Genomic DNA, 20,821 nt, shown 5'->3' on the forward strand with positions numbered 1-20,821 from the left:
AACTGCAAATGAACTTTCACTGTCATGGCCAAAGAAACTGTGGGAAATGCCTTTTAAATTATGGCGCTGGCATGTGTTCAGCATCGAGACATGTCCAGATCAGTTCTCAGTCAGTCGCAGCTGAAGGATCTGCTGTTTTACCTGTTATATTTGAGGTGATTCCAGCCCAGATGGGGAGGCAAACCTAAAATAGCCTGCTAGATTTTGATTGCTCTCCAAGTATATCAGGAAAAAGGAGAGCTTTCGTAAAAAGTTGGTTCTAAAGCAATTCAAAGACTGACCTTGACTCTAGTAAGACTAGTTCATTCTGATGTGGAACAAATAAAGATGAAATGGGTTTTGTCCTTTTCTATCTCACTGTTGATTTGGAGGCTGTGAGGCAGCTCCTGGGTTTTTTTTTTTTTTTTTGAAGGTTGTTTTGTAGCTCTCACTGAGCAGATTGCTGTCCCCTGTGATAATGTCATCAGTAATTGCTTTTGAAGGGTTTTTGCCCCCCACACACACTCTCTTTCTGGCATGAAGCTTTTGCAGTTACTAACAAAAAGTACGGTCATGAAATTTTATAGCATATAGCAGAGTTGTCACAACATCAATCATCTGATTAATCTATAATAATTTTCTGATAATAAATTAGCTGTGGTTAAGTGCATTTATGGAACTCTTCATCAATAGGACATGCAGTGTACATGTATGATATGTTGCATATGAGGATGCTGTATTATAATAGTAATTATTTTTTTAATTAGTGCATTGTTTCTCTATTTCACAATACCCTTGTTATAAAAATGCCCACCGCTCCCACAGTTATTCTGTCAGGATTTTGCCAAGAGCCATAGACAACATTTCCCACAAGCCACTGCACTGTCACATTTTATTTCACATGACTCTACACCTGATTCATGTTTACTGATCTTTTACTGAGACATACCTCACTATTCACAGCACCCCTTGTTTCTTATTTGTATTTTAATGGTTGTTGTAATTTATGCTCCACATTTCAGTTTAATGTCTTTGTTTCTCTTTCGAACAATTTAGGTTTTTGTTTCATTGTGTTAGTTTTTGTTCATTTGCACATACACACAATGATCTGAACTTGCATTCGCGTCTCGATTCTTATCATGACGCATTCTTTGGAGAGTGTAACAGCGCTGAGCCACTTCCTCACGTGTAAAATATCTTTCATGAAGAACATTTCAAGCTATATTCTTCATACTTTTGAACTGCCATCTTATTTTGATTCAAAATACAAATCCACTTATGTTTGTGTTGATTTGCATGTTGATTGGAGCCATTTATGTTTTTGCGTTTTCTGTGGATCTGTCCAAAATTCTGGTTGTTTTCTTAAGAATGAATGGTCGAATGTTTGTTGGCTACCAATGTTACCAGAAACTGTAACTTATTTGATTACAGACGGAATCCAAGTAGGGGTTAAACAGCTTACTTCCTGTTTGAAAAATTTTAATATTAAGGGTGTTTGAGTCATACAAATAAGTGAGTTCGTGGAAAGCTGAGGCATCATTGTTGATGCCAATGGCATCACGTTTTTCTCTTTTTTTAAAGTCTGTCTATGGCCTAACCTTATTAACCTGGTTTTGAGATTAAATACCATGAACATTCCTAAGTGTCTTTAAAAGTACATTTATAGTGCCTTTCTTTCCGAGAAACATATATATACAGTACAGACCAAAGGTTTGGACACACCTTCTCATTCAAAGAGTTTTCTTTATTTTCATGACTATGAAAATTGTAGAGTCACACTGAAGGCATCAAGGGCTATTTGACCAAGAAGGAGAGTGATGGGGTGCTGCGCCAGATGACCTGGCCTCCACAGTCACCAGACCTGAACCCAATCGAGATGGTTTAGGGGTGAGCTGGACCGCAGAGTGAAGGCAAAAGGGCCAACAAGTGCCAAGCATCTCTCGGGGAACTCCTTCAAGACTGTTGGAAGTCCATTTCAGGTGACTACCTCTTGAAGCTCATCAAGAGAATGCCAAGAGTGTGCAAAGCAGTAATCAAAGCAAAAGGTGGCTACTTTGAAGAACCTAGAATATGAAATTTTTCAGTTGTTTCACACTTTTTTGTTATGTATATAATTCCATATATAATTCCACATGTGTTAAATCATAGTTTTGATGCCTTCAGTGTGAATCTACAATTTTCATAGTCATGAAAATAAAGAAAACTCTTTGAATGAGAAGGTGTGTCCAAACTTTTGGTCTGTACTGTATATACTGTATATATATATATATATATATATATATATATATATATATATATATATATATATATATATATATATATATATAGCAATTTACCTTAATAGTCTACAGTGAAAAAAAATCTGGCCTGTATTTCTAAAGCCTTAAGTAAAAAAAAATGTTTTTCAGCATAAATCTAAGGGCTGTGAGGCATGTATGAATAGAATTGCCCATGTTCTCTGTCTCCTAGCTCTTGTTATCAGTAAAAGCCATCAAATATGACAGAACTTAGAGGAGACAATATTGTTTCAATTTGATTGATAGTTGAGAAATGGCAGAATTTGAAGAATTGTTTAGCTAGGCTGTTACAGGATTGTTTGTTGTGAATGGTTCATGTGGATTCTTCAAATAGAATTGACATTTCCATTTCAGTAGAATGGTCGATTGCAGCAGAGGACAAGCAGCATAATGAAGGCATTGGCATTCTTATACATGCCACTTTTATTTTTCAGAAAACAGTGTTTTTGAAGGTGCCAGATATTGTACATCCATTAGTACCTGTTCTTATATGATGCTAAAACGCTTACTATAGCACAATTCAGTTCATGTTCCTTGTTAACCTTTCTATTTCTCTTTTTCTGACCTTCCCCTTTCATGAATCCCATGAGAATCACTGTTGAGCCATGTGTACATGTGTAACATTCATAGATCCCTTCACAGATGGAGTTGCTCAAATACCAGCCGGGTCTCCATGGAGCGACAGAAACAAAAAGCTCCCAGCTATTCCTCACAGTTTAGATATGTTTGTGTTCAAAATGAACCAATTATTTTGAGCCATATTGCTCCAAGGATGGCTAAGAGGCATTCCAAATATTCACTGTTTCTGTAATCTGGCACTTTTTTGCAGCTTTGTATCAGTTTGGAAGCTTGTATGACCCACATATTGCACATATAACTGTTTTTCTGCATCTCTCAAAGGAGCACCTACAGCTGTTGCATTAGGATAAGGGTAGATGCTGCAGTCTTAGGAATTTGAGTTGAGGGAATTTTATTAAAGGTATTGTGGCAAATATATATATATATATATATATATATATATATATATATATATATATATATATATATATATATATATATATATATATTGTGCACAAAGCGGGCTTAATGAATACCATGCTCAATGACCCTACTGGGAGAAATTGGGACTAAACATGGAATGCAATACCCAAAAAGCAAATGCCATACTTATGACCGGGTGTCTGCAAACTTTTGGCAATATAGTGTATTTTTCCCAGGAGGGACTGAGCTGATATTCTTAAATGTGGAGTTTTGCATGTTCCCACAGTGTCATTGTGGGTTTACTCTGTGATCTTCAGTTTTCTCCCACATCCCAAAAAAGGCATAGGCAGATTGGCTTAGCAAAATGTGAGAAAGTGTGTGTGTGTGTGTGTGTGTGTGTGTGTGTGTGTGTGTGTGTGTGTGTGTGTGTGTGTGTGTGTTTGTTTCATGCCCAGTGTCCCTGGTATACGCAAGCTTTGAATCCACTGTGACTCTGGCCTTGAAGATGAATGAATGAATAATAAATCATTACTAGGAGCGATATATTTTATGTAATATTAGCCTTAGTCTTCTCCAGGTTCCTTGCATCATGAAGATTTGTGGTAATGCGGTAAACCTGGAAGCAATTTGGCCTGTTGTTTATATGAACATCATTAATATTAGTCACATAAATGACACATTTTTTGGGGGGTACAGTAGCTGTATTTGTTATTATATCTGTTATCCATGGAGCTTTGGAGCTGTATACCAGCTTTGCTCAGATTTCCTTGAATATGTGCGACAGTCTTTTGGACTTATCCAAGAGTATAGGTTTGCTATGAATAATAATAATAATAATAATAATAATAATAATAATAATAATAATAATAATAATAATAATAACAGGTAAATATAAACCTATTTAGTTTGCAGCATTATAAATGTTTACCTTATGGAGCTTCATTTGGTTGATAACATTCATCATTATTTGTGAACCGTAATGCATGTTGGCATGGAAATGAATTGCATCTGTCACTCTGGACAGCTGATTTGTCTTAATTCGAAACCTATTTCGAAGCCATGGACACAAATGACAAAAAGCGTCTGTGACCTAGTCTCCAACTGATGGATTAGATATGGATCTGAATGCTTTCTTTCTGCCATATAGATATAGATAGCTTATAGATATGCATTTCGAAGCCTGATGCGAGCGCATCAATTTAATCAGAATGGTAGCAATTTTGTCAGCTTTCCGAAATCGTATTTATATCACATGCTCTTCAGTCGCCACTTTCCTTTATAGCATGTAAACTTTACACGGGGGAATAAAAAGAATAAGAACTATTCCAAGCAAAAAAGTAATAAGGAAACAATAGAGGGCATAACGAGATCCAAATCTCTGAAATGACCTGTTTTTTTTTTTTTGTTTTTTTTTACCACAGTCTCATAATTTTGATTTCATTTCCAAGCTGGCGTGGTCGGTACCTGCACACAAGGCGACAGGATAAGCGGAGACAAAGCTAATGAATACCTGGTGTGTTCCACATGTCACAGATCAGCCTCTGATAACAGGAAGTGTTTAATGAGCTTCCTTTTAGGCTCTGTCAGGACGTAAGTCAGCGTGCTCTGATGCACTGACGCACTCATCATGCTGATTGTGATAATTCCTTTATTGTTTAGAATTAGTTTCTGGAAAATTTAAATGGGTGTACAGACTGTGATAGTTGTGAGCAGTTGAAGAAGATGCCCAGGGGAACTTTGCAAATCTAGATCTATATGCAGATCTATATGCTATATGTCATTTGGCAGGGCTTTTCCGGTTCTAAGCTGAAAGATATCCTGCAGAATCCCACATTGGTGACAGCATAAGCACAACATAAATATACACACCCAAGCTTCATCCTTGTCTGTTTTTTTAACTCCCTAGATCACGTTCTCTTTTTAAAGTGCTCCATGAGGTGTGTTCATTTGGCCGGTCATGGGCCGTTTCCCTTTCTGATTGGGAAGATTAATGGTGAAATAAGCTCAACAAATCATTACCTCCCTCTAGCTAAATAGCAGTGAAGAACAGCTTTCAAAGGTAGGGGGGAAATGTTTATCTTTTTCCTGACAGAAATCAAATGGGAGAGCTTCCTTTGGGGTGGCTGCATGCAAGTGCGTACGCACGCGTGTGTGTGTGGGGATCTCTGATATCAAAAGCCTCTACAGCAGGCTGGGCCACATACTCTGGAACAGGCTGGGGCAGCTGTTGGTAGGAGAGAATATCAAAAGGCTGTGGGAGAAAAGGAACTGCAGTACATTCATTACAGCTCAATTTGCAGAGACTGTCTCACAAAGTGAAATCTCTCCAGGTGAATAATGAAGAAGACAATGTAGGACTCACTCTCTTAACGCCTGGCTTTCCCCGCCAACTAAATAATGAGCTCTCTTTTTCTCTCTGTCTTTTTTTCCTTTTTTCCCTCGCTTCTGTGTGTGCGAGTGGGAGACTCTACAGAATGAGCAAGGTCTAAGATTAATATCCTGGCCAGTGCAGGTTGTGGCAGAAAATTTTCTTTCTATCATTCAGCCCACCTCTCTTAATTTGTGCCTCTATTCTTTCCCAGTCTCTGTCATCCTTCATTTTGTTTCCATGCCGAGCATAAAACGATTAACTGTTGATTCGTGCATGCCATTAATATTAGGATCACAACCAATCCCTTTGACCCAGCAGGATCAAACCGAGGTAAATCTCAAACTTCAGAAAAGGTCATGATGATCCTCCGTGTTTGTTGTTTGTTATGCGTTTGCACCTAACCACACTGCCATCTAGTGCAGAGCACACACTGGCGTATCTGTTTGATTTATCTCTATACAAATACACACACGCGCACACACAGGATAAACCTCTGAAGAGCACCGCTGTTTTACCGCCTACGTGCACATGCGCACACACACACACACACACACACACACACACACACACACACACACACACACACACACGCGCACACACAAACACACACATAGGAGTCTGCTGGCTGTGTGTACCCCTTAGTTCTCCCTGGTAACAGAGCTGTCCATCAGCATGCTGCTCAGAGCGCACGTTTATTTGTCTGGCCTCACGTAGCCTGAGCCAAGCTTCAAATCCTCCTGCTTCTCCGACACACCGAGATTGATCCAGATGTCTGCCGCCCCAGACAGTGTATTTGTTCCCGTCTCACCTATTACCTTGACCCACTTCTCTTTGTGCAACTCTTATTATGTTTAGTATGTTCTCATAAAAAAAAATAATAATAAAAAAAAAAGGTTTGTTTGACTGGACAAACCCTCCCGATCGTGGCATTCCTGCTCAACCCAGCCCTGAAATTACACCACATTTTGTTTTACCAAAGGGAATATAGCTAGCAGACATGAACGTCGCACCGCACACACATGGGCTTCAATGTCACCTTGCGCTTTGCCCACAGGACTCAGGGAAGAAACAGTGGGCATGCTCCGTCCCTCCCACCCAACTGAGCAACCTGGCAGCCGGCCCCATGGGTGCCACAGGTGCACCTCTAAGTGGTCTGGGAGTTTATAGCCTATGCAGTGCTGCCATGCTTCATTAGAGAGTAAATGAGAGGGGAAAAATTATCCCCTCTTTCCTTGTGCTCCTTATGGAATGTTGCCAAGTCTGGAGAGAGAGAGAGAGAGAGAGAGTGAAAGAGAGGGCGATGCATGTTTATCGGCAAGACAGACCTGTGCAGATTTCATGTCAGTGCAAGGTTAAATAGAGATGGCATATAGAGGCTATAGAACTAAAACAACTATTCATTATGTGTATACGCATACAATGTTGTTCTAGTTTGTTGAGCATGATTTACATAACCATCACCAATCAACTGACACACAACTGATTCTTTAGAATTCATCAAGAATAGTTAGAAGACAAAAAAAAAAAAACAATCCACTGAGCAACAGGTTTGCTGTCCTACTGATAAGACGTTAGAGGCCAGACTGGTTTGATTGGACAGGAATGCAGTAGGAACTGTCTCACTAAATAACCACTCTTTAGAAGCGTGGTGAACAGAAAAACATCTCAAAACTTTTTACATGCAAAACCTTTAAGTTGATGGGCTACAGCAGCAGATAAAACTTATTATTTAGTTCAATTTCTGCCCACTAAGAACAGGAAATCATGGCTGTAGTGGGAACAAGCTTACCAAAAATGGACTGCTAATGACTGGAAAAAGACAAAATCTGCAGTTTTGGTAAACTGTCTCTACATAATTGTATGCATTGTGCTGCTGCTACATGATTGGCAATTTCGATAAGTGGATGAAAGAGAATATTTTGGACCCATACCCATTTGACTCAAATGTAAAATATTTAATCTTTTTAAGTACTGAAAAAAATTGATGCACCAAACTTTTGATCAGCAAACATTTTTTTTTTTCGTCCATTTTCAATCTTAGTGCTGTTTTCAATTAGGTTTTAAAAAAGATGACAAAGTTTTTCACAGGAAAAACAGTTGCAAAGTTTTTCTTTTGTTTTACACACAAACATTTTCTGCAATAACCTTTTCGACATTAAATAAACTAGTCTTTTTTGTTGCAAGTTGCAAGTTCTAGTCTTTTTTTCTTTTGACCCAAAAGACTAAGTTGCAAGTTCCACAGGGTTTCATTCAACTCACGCTTCACTAATATGTGTAGACAGCCAAAGGCCTAACCATGATCCCTGCTTTAGTTTGTCCTCTATTACTCTAAGGAGTGTCAATGTGAAATAGGAAAACGTATGATGCACTTTGTTTTAGATACAATACCAAAGAAACATCTTTGAGTATCGGCTGATATATGATCTTGATTACACACTCTATTTTTTAATAATTTGACTGAGGTGGAAGCAGAGTAATCATTTCTAATTTTGCATATAGTGAAGGCAGAGAAACTTTTGCGGGGAAAAAAAAACTAAATTCAGCTGCCAAAGCACATCGAGCCTGAGAAACATCAATACAGACATCTGGAAACACTTGTTTTACTGTTGCGAGCAACACAGACGCTAATGCACTCCTGGTTTTGTAAGGTGGAGAAAATGTATGCACAAAACTGGCCACTGCTAATCATCCAAGCTTTAGTAAATCAAAGGAAATGTGTAATCACACATTTTGCATTGACTCTCTGCTTTTGGCGTGACGAGAGAGCTGTATGAGCCCGAGAAGTGCATTGAACAGTACTATTAGGCTTGTTCTCCAGATTTAATGTGTCATAATTAAAACTAAAACAGCGAACAAAAAGCTTAGCACATCTGGTCCTTATTGTGCTTGGTTTATTATTAAAAAAGGTTTCTGCCATTATAATTAGCCATAGAGATCAGAGAGTTTATAAAAGATGGTAAAAATAATTATAAGTTTTAATGTGAAAAAACGTTATAGCTGCTGCTAGGTGCTCTGAAATCCATGTCTTTCAGGAGCACATCTGGAGCTGTTTATTCATGTGTTTATAGGTTATGTTAACGGATGCCTACTGTATTTTGTTTAGTCTATACTGTGTTGTGTTCTTTTTCTTTCCATTTTTCTCTCTTTCTGCACCCCGCAACAGTTCTATTAATTCAAACTGATACAGCGTGTAGCGTCTTATTTTCTGAACTCGATGTCCCATGTGAAGACAATGTTGTTGGCTTGCATCAAGCAAAGAAAACAAGTAATTATTGAAATCCTTGGAATGGGGTTTAGAATTGTAAAAGGCTGGAAGGAAAAACAATCAACAATAGAATTCAAGCCTAAGCTTAATAATGAAAAAGTAACAGCATTTCTACACAAACAGTATGAGTGAGACTGAACAGTTAAATTCCAACAAGAAAGATGCTTGTTAGTGAGGTTAATCAAGTCAAAAGCTTGATTGACTGATGAGTCCACCTTGACCCTATCTCAAATAGTATAAGATTGGAACTGCATGAAGTGAATCAACTGTTAGAGGCATAGTGCCTACTGTACAAGTATCTGGTGGCAGTGTTATGATCTTGCGGTTGCTTCAGATGGACAGGTCTAGGCTCAGCAAGTAAAACAATGAAATGAAGTCAGCTGAGGACTTGAATGTACTGAATCACCAGGTTCTTCCAGCAATGGCCTTTTTTTTTTCCAGAGTGCCAAGATTCATCCCGCTCAGATTGTGAGTGGGTTCAGAAAGCATAAGGAATCATTTTCACACATGAATTGACCACCACAGTGCCCTGATCTTAACCCAGTGGTGGGCGGTCAGGGCCAGCAAAACCTTCTCTGCTGGCCTAAACACTATCAGAAGCACTGACCTACATTTACAAGCTAAATTCTCATATTTGTTCCCTGAAATTGTATTAATTAATTCCCAACAATCAATTCTCTTGGCTGCACTGCTTCCAGTATGTGTATGTGGAAGTTAGAGTTTTTTTGTCTAATCAGATTTCAGCCTCTATGTGCTGCCATCTCAATCTAATCTGCCCAGGGCCTGCAAAGTCTGTCCTGCTGGCTCTTTGGCCATAGAGAATATTAGGAACGGGTCTGTTTCTTTAACCAATCAGATTTCATATTTGCTAGCTGGCCCTAATAGAAGATCTTGAGTGGCCTGCTATAGAGCTCTGTCTGAACTTGGCAACTGCTGTAGACAGGGATGGGCAGTATTTATAAAACATGTATTTTAAATGTAAAATTAGATTTTGTCATTTGTATTTAAGAAAAATGGCTTCATATTTTGTGTCAAAATACTTTAGTGTTTGTATTTTTGTACATCAACCGACGTAGCTGTTTAGTAGGCTCATGATTTTGCAAACCACTGCATGAATGACTGCCTGACATAATATATTATTATTTTTATGATTAACAATTAAATGATTAATTAGTTAGACACTGTGAATGCAGGTGCCATCAGTCGTCTTCTTATTAATGACTTGTTTGTCATTGAGTCAGTGTTGCTGATGTGAAGTAGGTCCTTCGTTACCAAACACCAAGTAACTAAATTAGGATACAATTATAAGTCATTCACAAACTGTTTAACATTAAAATTTCAATGACTTTAAAACTGACCTTCATCTGGGAGATTACAGGGATATAAATGTGAATATTTGATCTGTTAACTGGTTGCATGTCAGATTTGTTGTGTGACTCGGCCTGAGAAAAGCTGTTGCTATCAAACATTGTTTACTTAATCATCTGAGTCGGTGTAATGGTAAAGGAACAGATCAAACAGGCCAATTGACAAAAGGTTTGTGAAAAAATTTCATGTTCCCTTGTAAAAGTATTTTTTTGTATTTTTAAAACACAGTGGTTTATTTTGATACATGGTGTCATTGCTGTATTTTGTAGTTTATATACACTTAAAGTTAAGGTATTTGGTATTTTATTTAAAAATACATTTTAAAGCATCTTTGCCCAACCGTGACTATAGAACTCTATTGAAAATCTTCGGAATTAATTATAACACTGACTGCACCCCCGGCTTTTTCAGCATACATCATTACCTGGTTTACAAACGACCTAAGATCTTCCCAGATGAGTGGTTATTATAACAGCAAAGACGGATTAAATGTGGAATGGGATGTTCAAAATGCACATATGAATCTTATGGGCAGGTATTAACAAACTTTTATCTTTATAGTTTATGCCTAATGAGCAAAGAGATTTTTTATTTCTTTACTTATACCTGGCTTTAGAGACTATAACTCTTTCAGCAGCAATGCACCCAGTATAGGATTGTGTTTTTTACATTCTTTATTATTGTTGCTAGTGGAACGGTAGTGCTGTGTGGTATAGATTCGGAGGATGAATTCATGGAGGATTAATTGAACTCCACCACACAGGATCCATAATGGCCATTTTTATGGGGGAAAAAAAACACAAAGTGATTGATCATTAATAAAATCACAGTGTTCCTGAGGTGGACGACCTGAAGAGTACCATAACATTCGGTTCACCCGAGCCTGAAATTGGAAAGAATGAGTGAAAAGGAATGAATGGATCACACTAATATGTCTGAAAGCTGTCACGTAAATTGCAGCCTGTTAGCTTTTGTTGCGCTGATTTATGAGAAACGCAAAATCAAATAAATCATTGTGAAGAGGAGAAACAATGCACTGTTCTTGCATATAGCTCCCTTTTGTTAACCTACCCAACCTTGTGTTAATGCAAAAAAACGAGCTCTCCATAGTAGACCATTTGCTTGTTTCAATTAGTATGCAGGCAACATGGCTGTTTTTCACTCAGTCCTGTAAATGTATTAATCATTGTACTGCAGGTCATTTTATATGTGGCCATGCAGTTTATTCTCTATAATTAAAGCCTAATGAGTCTTAATGAAAAAAACTCTTTTTCGTCTGTAAACTAACTGTTGTGACGAGATCATTTGTATGCTTACCGTCACTGTCACAACATTTTTGTGCTTCTCAACTCACTCAGCGGTAGAATTTGTTTCCTGGGTTTTTATTTCTTTCAGGCCTGGTAATCAGGGAATAAACAAGAGCTATGAATAAACAAGCAGGCAGAACTCAGCATAGCGGAGCCGTACGGGTTCTTCTTTTCAGCTGTTTGTATGAAGGATGTAAATAGTGGGGAGCATGTGTTCTCTCTGCAGTGGGCCATGTCTCGAGCAGGGTTGGGTGAGAGCTAATCAGAAGCTGCTGCTGAGCAGACCGTTCAGTTGCGGCGGTCCTGCCGAGCACAGAGCCATTGATTGGTACCTTGGGGACTGTCAAAAAGATTCTTATGTTCTTAAACAATCCAGTTATCTGGAAACAAATGTAGATTCGCTGTTGGTTTTTGTATCATAAGGAAATTCAACTTTGGCCCACTGCAAGCAAGGTGCTGGAAAATATGACTATAGCATTTTTTTTAAGTTGCTAACTAGCTGGGTAAGGTCATAGTAAATGTTACAAAAATGAAAACTCTTCAAGTCTCCAGATTTTGCAGTGGGTAGTGATCACTGGGAGGCCATATTTTTTGGCCTAGCCATTGGAATTGCTAGAGGAAAAAACATCCCTCCGAAATCAAAGACCATGGTGCAGATATCCTGTTGTTTCAGGTGTTGTGTTTAACTGTATTTTGTATTTCAGTGTGCACTGTAGCACTCTTTAGGGTGTCTCTCTAGTGCTTCGATGTATTGATGTCAGTGTGAGTGAAAACAAGGAGTGTTTTGCTAGCACTAAAAAAGAAATGGTTCCTTTATATTCCTTTGTCCTGGAGGATTTTCAGCTCCAAATAACAAACTCCCCAATGAGATGCTTTACAGAGCAGGTCAAAGCATGTCTCTTTCTTTCTCAACTCTAATGTCTAAGGGTCTGGTGTCACCTCTCTCTCTCTCTCTCTCTCTCTCTCTCTCTCTCTCTCTCTCTCTCTCTCTCTCTGTCTCTGTCTCTCTCTCTCTCTCTCTCTCTCTCTCTCTCTCTCTCTCTCTCTCTCTCTCTGTCTCTCTCCCCCCTTTTACCCAATGCAGAGTACAATTTCAATGCTATGGGTTGTTCTGTGCTCAACTAGTTAGACACTGCAGCTATAGCAAATAGTGTATATACCTGGTTATATATCAGTTCCAGTTCTCTACTTTGATTGGTAGAATGATGTTGCAAAACTGCCTGTATTTCTTAAAACCACACTGGGAAGAAAGACAGAATGAGTATTTTATAAACACGCCCTTAACACAATTGTGCAAATCAATGCGAACTAGCTGTTGGGCTATAAAGTGAGTGCAGTATCTTTAAGATCTGGTTCTACTATTGTAGGGAAAACAAAAAACATAAAAACCAAAACTAGCCAAAACACTCGACCATGTTGTGTCTGAAATTTCATTTAATCAATATTAAATTCTTACAGCAATATATTATAACTGCTGTATAAAAACCATATCACACTAGCAATTGTGCGATTATATGTAAATCAATGTCACATTGCCTATATTACATTTGTGCAAAATATTAATATATGCAAATTTTTTTTAAGTTATATATGCATTTACAGTATATGGTAGGGCAAGCAGGGCTCGCTGTACCAAGCCACTTGTATCTCCTTCTTCATGTTGCCTCTCCCTATATAATAATTTTTTGGTGCTCATACAAAGCTAGAACCGTACCTTCCGACCTCATCAGAAATGCATCAGCTTCATCTACGTACAGGCTTCCAGATGGACCATTCCAGCCTAGAAATATCAATTAGTTTTCTTCATAAACAATTAATTGATATAATTGAAGATTATCCCAGTTCCGCTTGCATATACACCTGGATTTCATGAGCTGCCTGGTTCTTTAACTATTATTTTGTTTTGATGTTTTCTCCCCTGATGTGTGGTGTGGGGGCTGATTATTTCAGCTTGACTTCATTCAGACTGCTGCTGCCATCTTTGGGCAGGATTTCAGAACAGCACTGTGTGCCTTAAATAAGCAAACGGAATAGATTTAGAGCATGCCTTATAATTAGCATTGTTTTTGAAAGCACAGACCTGTGTGTGTATATAGTAAATACCTCCAGGTCTCATTCAGACTTATGTCTCCTCTCTCTTAGCAATAGGAAGATGAGTGAGTTTTTCTTGTACACAGCTCTAAGCACCGCTGTGCCGTTGTGGCATTATAAAACTACAGAAGGATAAAAGGTCACAGTGCTTCGAGGCCCACATTAATACAGAGAAATATATTGCACAGTAACCTGCAGCACTCTGTTTTATACACTGTCAGCACAGGGGGAAGATGAAGTATGCTTACTGCTACAACCCGAATTCCAGAAATGTTAGGAAGTTTTTAAAAAATTTTAATTAATTGAAAACTAAAAGACTTTCAAATCCCATGAGCCAATATTTCATTCGCAATAGAACATAGAGAACATAACTAATTTTTACACTTTTATGCACAAAATGAGCTAATTTGAAATTTTATGCCTGCAACATGTTTAAAAGAATTTGGCAAAGGGGCAAGAAAGGGCAGAAAAAGCCAGAAATGTTTTCATTATTTAGCTGGAAGAAAATCTAGCTAGCAAGTTAATTGACATCAGATCTGTAAAGATGTGCATTGGGTCTCGAACTTGTGAAAGAGTGCGTAAAAAGATTGTGGAATACTTTTAAAAACAATGTTCCTCAGCGTCAAATTGCAAAGTCTTTGCAAATCTCATCATCTACAGTACATCATTAAAAGATTCAGAGAGACTGGAGAAATCTCGGTGGGTAAAAGACGAGTCCGAAGACCTTTGTTGGATGCCTGTGGTCTTTGGGCCCTCAGACGACACTGCATCACTCATCGGCATGATTGTGTCATTGACATTACTAAATGGTCCCAGGAGAACTTTCAGAATCCACTGTCCCCAAACACAATCCTTTGTGCCACCTGCAGATGCTAACCAAAGCTCCATCATGCAAAAGGAAGTCATATGTAAACATGTGCCGTCATGTCCTGTGGGTCAAGGCTCAATTAAAATGGACTGGTTCAAAGTGGAAAAGTTTTCTATGGTCAGGCATGTCCAAATTTGACATTTTTGTTGGAAATCACAGATGTCCTCTAGCCTGCCTGCAGTCAAATTCTTTTACCTATAGTATAGAGGACATTTGGCACATCATTAAAAGAAAATATGCCAAAGACGACCATGAACTCTTCAGCAGCTGGAAACATATATCAGGCAAGAATGGGACCAAATTCCAACAGCAAAACTCCAGAAACTCATAACCTCAATGCCCAGATGTCTTTAAACTGTGCCATGCCCTGTGTCAACTTTTTTGAGACCTGTAGCAGGCATCAAATTGGAAATGAGCTCATTTTATGCATAAAAGTGTCATATTTCTCAGTTTAAACATTTGTTATGTTCTCTATGTTCTAATGTAAATAAAATATTGGCTTATGTGCTTTGAAAGTCTTTTAGTTTTTATCTATTCAATTTTAAAAAACGTCCCAACATTTCCAATATTCAGGTGGTATGCAGTAATGCCTTCAGATGTGCCTTTTTTGTATTTATTCCCGCACTTACAGCTAGAAACATCCCTGACTATGGGGAAATGTGTGGGTTTACTGTGGGAAAGTGTGGGCAGGGCAAACCCACACTAATTCCTCACAGACCTCTTGTGGCTTTGCCCATTCCAGCATCCCACAGCAGTCCCACAGAAGGTTTTCTGTGAGCAACACAGCCATTGGCTTTCCAATAGAAAGCCCACATGGGTCTTACCAGGGGGCACACTCTACATGTTTGCTGGGTAAAGCTAAAAATATTTAAATAATATGCTAATTTGCTATTATTGTTCTAGTTAAGGTACACAAACAAATAGTAGCATTGGTTATTTACAAAGTTCAAATGGTGGTTTCTCCATTTAACTACCTTGGCCATCCTCAAACAACCTTGTCTGCAAGTGGAACAGTATTTGTTTTCTCAAATTAGTGTCTGATTAGCATTGTACCACCTAGCAGGTGTAGGCTTCAGGTGCTTACAAACACTCATTTTAAAAAGATTTTAACAAATTACTTGTGGCTGAATGAGCTTAAAATTTAGTGGAACATTTTCCCAGAAGAGTGGTGCTTATTATTATCACCATAAAGTAGCTCAGTGGTAGGGGCTCTGGGTTGCTGATTGGAAGGAAGGTGTTCATGCCCTATTATTGCCAAGCTGCTAGTCTTGAGCCCTTTAGAAAGAGCTGAACCCTCTGAGTTCCAGAGGCGCTGTAACAATGCTGACCCTGTGCTCATGTCTCAGCCTCCTAACATTGCTGAGATTCTGTATAAGAAAAAAATCATTTCACTTTGCTGTAAGGTACATGTGAAATGTATAAACATATACAATATATCATATTATATATTAATTAACAAATTAGAACAATAAATGGGGACTTTTGGCTGTATTGTGTGTCTGTGTGTAGTAAAGTTTCAAACAAACAAGCTAAAATCTTTTTTTGTAAATTAAATAAGCAAATTTATAGTCATTTATATCTATAGAAACTGTATTGTTTCATTTGAAATGTTCCATAGTTTTTTGCATGCTTTCTCAATAGCTGAAGCAGAGTGAAGCAAATGCTGACACAAAAGAGAAGCTCCCCTTGCGCTTGCGTATCTTTGAGAAGTTTCCCAACAGACCTCAGATGGTGAAGATCTCCAAGCTGCCATCTGATTTCACCGTGCCCAGGATCAGGTATTTCTAGTCACAAAATTATCTTCTTTCCATATCACCTAATTTGGCTGTAATGCAGTTTTATTTGTTTATGGAGCTTTGAACAATAGCCATTGTCAAAAAGTTTGTGTGGATCCTGATGCTTGTTGAGCAAGATTGTGGTGCCACTGGCAACTCCCTGAGATGAAATGAGGAAAAAGTATTGTGATGAGCAGTGAGCAAAATGTCAGGGAAAATCTGGACAAACAATACTAAAATAATGTTCACTAAGATGTTTATAAGCTTTTTAAGCACAGCAGAAGTTACCAGGTACAAATCTACAGCATTCAGGTGAGATTATCCCCTAAAGCAAGGGTTTGGGATTAAAAACTATTTTTGGGAAGTGCACAATCTTTAGGAGTTCTTTGCAGGACCAGCCATAGCAGAAGAAAATTACTCACAAGTACAAAAAGCTTCAAGCTGAAGCAAGGTTTCGGGGAGAATTAGACAGGGCTGGAGGTTATTTTTTATTTTTATTTCTTGAGATTACATAGAAAAAAAAAATTGGATATAAACAGAATTTTTTAATTTTGGGACTTTTAAAATAAGGTAAGATTTACCTTTTTTAATGAAGCATGTGTCCAGACTACACAAAATGAAAATATACCAAATACTTAGCAGTGGTGGGCGAAGTACAAAAACCATGTAGTTGATTTAATGTAGAGATACAGCAGGTAAAATATTACACCAGTGAAAGTAAAAGTGCTCCCTTTCAACTTTCACTTGAGTAAAAGGGCAAAAGTATTTGCCTTTAACATTTACACCCTTATCCAGAGCGATGTAAAATGTTCTTTGAGTCCCTAGCAATGAATAAATCAACAATGGTTTGCTAGATTACAAACTCAATATACCATCAGCCTACATCTCAGAGAATAAAAAAAAAAATGTCCTTTATTTTCTGTAAATGTAGTTAAGTATCAGAATTTATTTCGGTTATATCAGATTTATTATGGCTATAATGTTACCATTATCATTTTTCTGACAAGAATCTTTTCTTAATCAACTCAATTAATGTAAAAATACTATAATGTTACTTTTAACACGCCAATCTATTAATAGAATGATATTAATGAGTCAAACACAAAAAAGAATCGAGCAAATGAGGCCACGGGTGTTGTGGAAAGTTAGAGTCAGGTTTTTCTTCTATCAATTATTATTCAAAAAATTTTCTGCTTGCTGTTGAACTAGTGCTGAACTGTATGTTGGTGATAAGTAGATACCACCAAGCGGCAATCAGAACATATTCAATACAGAGCGAGTGCTCTACTCTGATTGGTGGCTTGCTGTGTGTTTGACCAGTTAAGTTTTTATCTACTCATAAATTAATAGGAACGACTGATTTCGCAAAATGTAGTTGAGTCATTCGACTTACCTATAGCGAAGTTAAAGTGAAAGTCTCCCCAAATCGAAATACTTCAATAAAGTTCAGATGTGTGAAAAAGCAGTACAGTGAAAAAGTAAGTACAGTAACGAATTACATTTATTTCAATTCATGTAAATGTCTCCAAGATTCTACTTTCCACTTGATTAGGTGACAGGTTAAAATTTGTAATGAAATGTGATGTATTACTTTATAAAATAATAATGAAGAATACTTTTTTAGTAGTGCTTGCAGTGTATGTTAAAGCTTACAAAGAACAGCCTAGAACTGAAATGTACGATTATTTAAGCGAACATCCTGTGGACTATAACATGAATTGTTCATGCTCTGTATGTTTGTGTGTGCTTTAGGGAAAGCTTCATGAAACAGTTTATAGACCGGCAGCAACAGGACCCCAGCTGTCTGTTCCGTAGGCTCCCTTCTGCCTCCTCTTCCTCCTGTGACCATTCCAAGAGATCGGCCATTGAGGACAATAAATACATTGACCAGAAGGTAACGCAAATATTTTACATTCAGCTGCTCTCAATCACTCTGACTACTAGTGGGATGTGCCAGTTCATCAGCATAGAACTCATGAATTTGTGAATCCACATTAACCAGCGTTATACATCACTGTTCCGCTGTTTGCAGCAGAAGAGAAGCGTGACCTTGTTTGCAGATGTTTTCCAGCACAACAGCATAAATATTTGCCGACACCCGCATATGAATTGTACTTCATATTGATCTTTGTGTAATATGTCTCCTGTGTGTGGCTTACTGTCTAAATATATTTCTTTGCTTTAGCTGAGGAAATCAATATTCAGCATCCACGCTCGCAACCTCTTGGAAAAAGAAACAACTGTCAATAAAATTCTACGGTATGTTTGGGGAAAACCATTTGTTTGAGATACTGGACTTCTTTCCTTAAATGAAGTATTTCACACTTATATGGTACAAAGGCGAAATATTATTGAGTTATTTGTAAATCCCTTAAAGCTTGTCCTAATAAGTGAAAACTTTGTTTCAGAAACTGATGGCGATGTGGTATATGGTGCAATGTAATGTGGTGCTAAATCTAAATCAAAGTAAAGCAGAACCTGCACTCCTGGCCCAAAATGGCAAAATATGTAGCTTATAATGTTCCTTTTCAGGAATTCGAACACTTTTGATCGCTTCCGCATGTCCACGCTCTGAACCATGTGTGTAATCGGTCCAACGGAAAAGAACGTTGTTAACAGTGGGGTGACGTTATGACCAGGAAGCTATAAAAGCACCTGCCGTAGAGACGACAAGACCTGTACACTGAGGTGACCAGTTCACGGAATAGACCTTTTCAGCCTCTTCAACGTCTCTCTCTACACTGATCTAGTGAGGCTGAAGAAGTACGGTTCTGGGACGGTGCCCTGGGTTGAAGAGAGGATGGCTGGCTTTCTCTCCCCGGGTGCTACATTGTCCCTCTGCGGACTACCTCGGCTCAAGTGGGCAAGGCTTACATGGCAGCGGGTCAAGCTGTTGGCTGCCTGCACAACATGGTTATGTTGCAGGCTTATCAGGACAACCCGCTGTGAGAGCGCCGCTCTCATAGTGCTGCTCGGTGGGCACAGCCCCAACACCAGCCCCAGCCTAGCACGAGTGGTAGGCATCATGAAAATGGTCCGTACGGACAACACATTGTCTCCTCTATCAACCACCAGGGGGGGTCTGCACTCTCGCCTTCTTTACAAGCTGGCATGACAGATCTTCCTGTAGTCTCAAGGGAAGCTGCTTTCACTGAAAACACTAAACATTCCAGGGTGGTTAAATCAAGAAGCAGACGCCCTTTCGAGGCAAGGGCAGAGGCCTGGGGAATGGAGGCTCCACCCAGGAGTAGAGTAGCAAATATGGAGAAGATTTTACAGCCTACAAGTTGACCTGTTTGCTACGCAAGAGACGTCACACTGTCCCCTCTGGTTCTCCCTTACTCACCCAGCCCTCTTAGGAGCAGTACCATGGCGGTAATGCTCCTGGGAGTTCTGGAGAGAGTTTGCCAGGATGGAGTCCGTCTCCTCCCTGTAGCCCAGGCTGTGGCCCTTGAGGGGGCACAGCTCTTAGCCACAGGTATTCGGCTGAGGTCACAGAGACCATTCTCCAATCAAGAACTCCCTTCACAAGTAGGTTGTATGTCGCAAAGTTGCACCTGTTCAATACATAGAGAGGAGGTCAGTTAACTGCCCGGTGCTGGAATTTCTTCAAGAACAGTTTGCCAAAGGGTTGTCTCCTTCCACCTTAAAGGTTTATGTGTCCGCTACTGTGGCTTATCATGCTCTGCTTGATACTCTGGCGGTATTGGACACTCGTTCACAAAGCGTTGTTGTCTCTAGGTAACATATGTAACCCTGGTTCTCTGAAGGAATGTGACCCTTTGTCTCAAGGCCACACTCCCTGCATCCCTGCGAGGACTTTCTTCACTTTCGAAGCTAGCTTCTTTTATATGCTTGTATAGCTTTCTGGTCGTGACGTCACCCCGCCAGTGACACCGTGCTTTCCGTTGGATTACACATGTGGTTCGGAGCGTGGACATGCGGAAGCATTTCCAAAGCGTTTTTGATGCAGCATCTCGTTCCCTCAGAGAACCAGGGTTACATACGTAACCTAGAGATGGTCCTAACAAAAATCATTGGTTTAAAATGAACAAGCATAAAACAAATCCACTATTTGACATCTCATTGTCAGGACTATGTACAGGGGGTATATTTCCAATGTCACTGAACTTCAGCGTACGTGTTTGTTTGACCATCTGACTTACATCCATAGTAATAAAAAAAATTATGTATAGGTACAATTTACCGCACTCTTTGTATTTTGTCTGCTGTCTTCTTTTTTGCTTGTTGTTGGTTCCGCACTGTAGGTTCGCACTTTATTTCATTAACAGTTATCCGCACTCGCATCCACTCCCGCTTCTCTAATTGTCTAATGGCACTTATTTAATTTTGCTGCAGTGAGCTGTTGCGAGAAACAAGGGAACAAAAATCTTTAAACAAGTTTGCCCATAAGTTCTTAACATTAAAAGAAATTAAAGGGAAAAGCTTTTCCATACTAAGTTTATCTAATGGTTTTATTTTTAGCTTTGTTCCAGACTTATGATTTGTTGTCAAGACC

General features: G+C 38.8%; 1 protein-coding gene across 6 annotated transcripts in view; it reads left to right on the forward strand.

The window, feature by feature from the left end:
- nalcn (sodium leak channel, non-selective) overlaps window positions 1-20,821 on the forward strand; it is a 96,488-nt gene that overhangs the window by 56,058 nt on the left and 19,609 nt on the right. For all 6 annotated transcript variants that reach the window (XM_083536880.1, XM_083536882.1, XM_083536885.1 and 3 more), the window contains 3 exons: window positions 16,169-16,305; window positions 18,055-18,196; window positions 18,488-18,561. In XM_083536880.1, coding sequence (XP_083393006.1) covers window positions 16,169-16,305; window positions 18,055-18,196; window positions 18,488-18,561 — 353 coding nt within the window. The remainder of the gene's footprint in view (window positions 1-16,168; window positions 16,306-18,054; window positions 18,197-18,487; window positions 18,562-20,821) is intronic.

This window comes from Silurus aristotelis, assembly GCF_946808225.1.
Source record: "Silurus aristotelis genome assembly, chromosome: 3".
Classification (NCBI taxonomy): Eukaryota; Metazoa; Chordata; class Actinopteri; order Siluriformes; family Siluridae; genus Silurus; species Silurus aristotelis.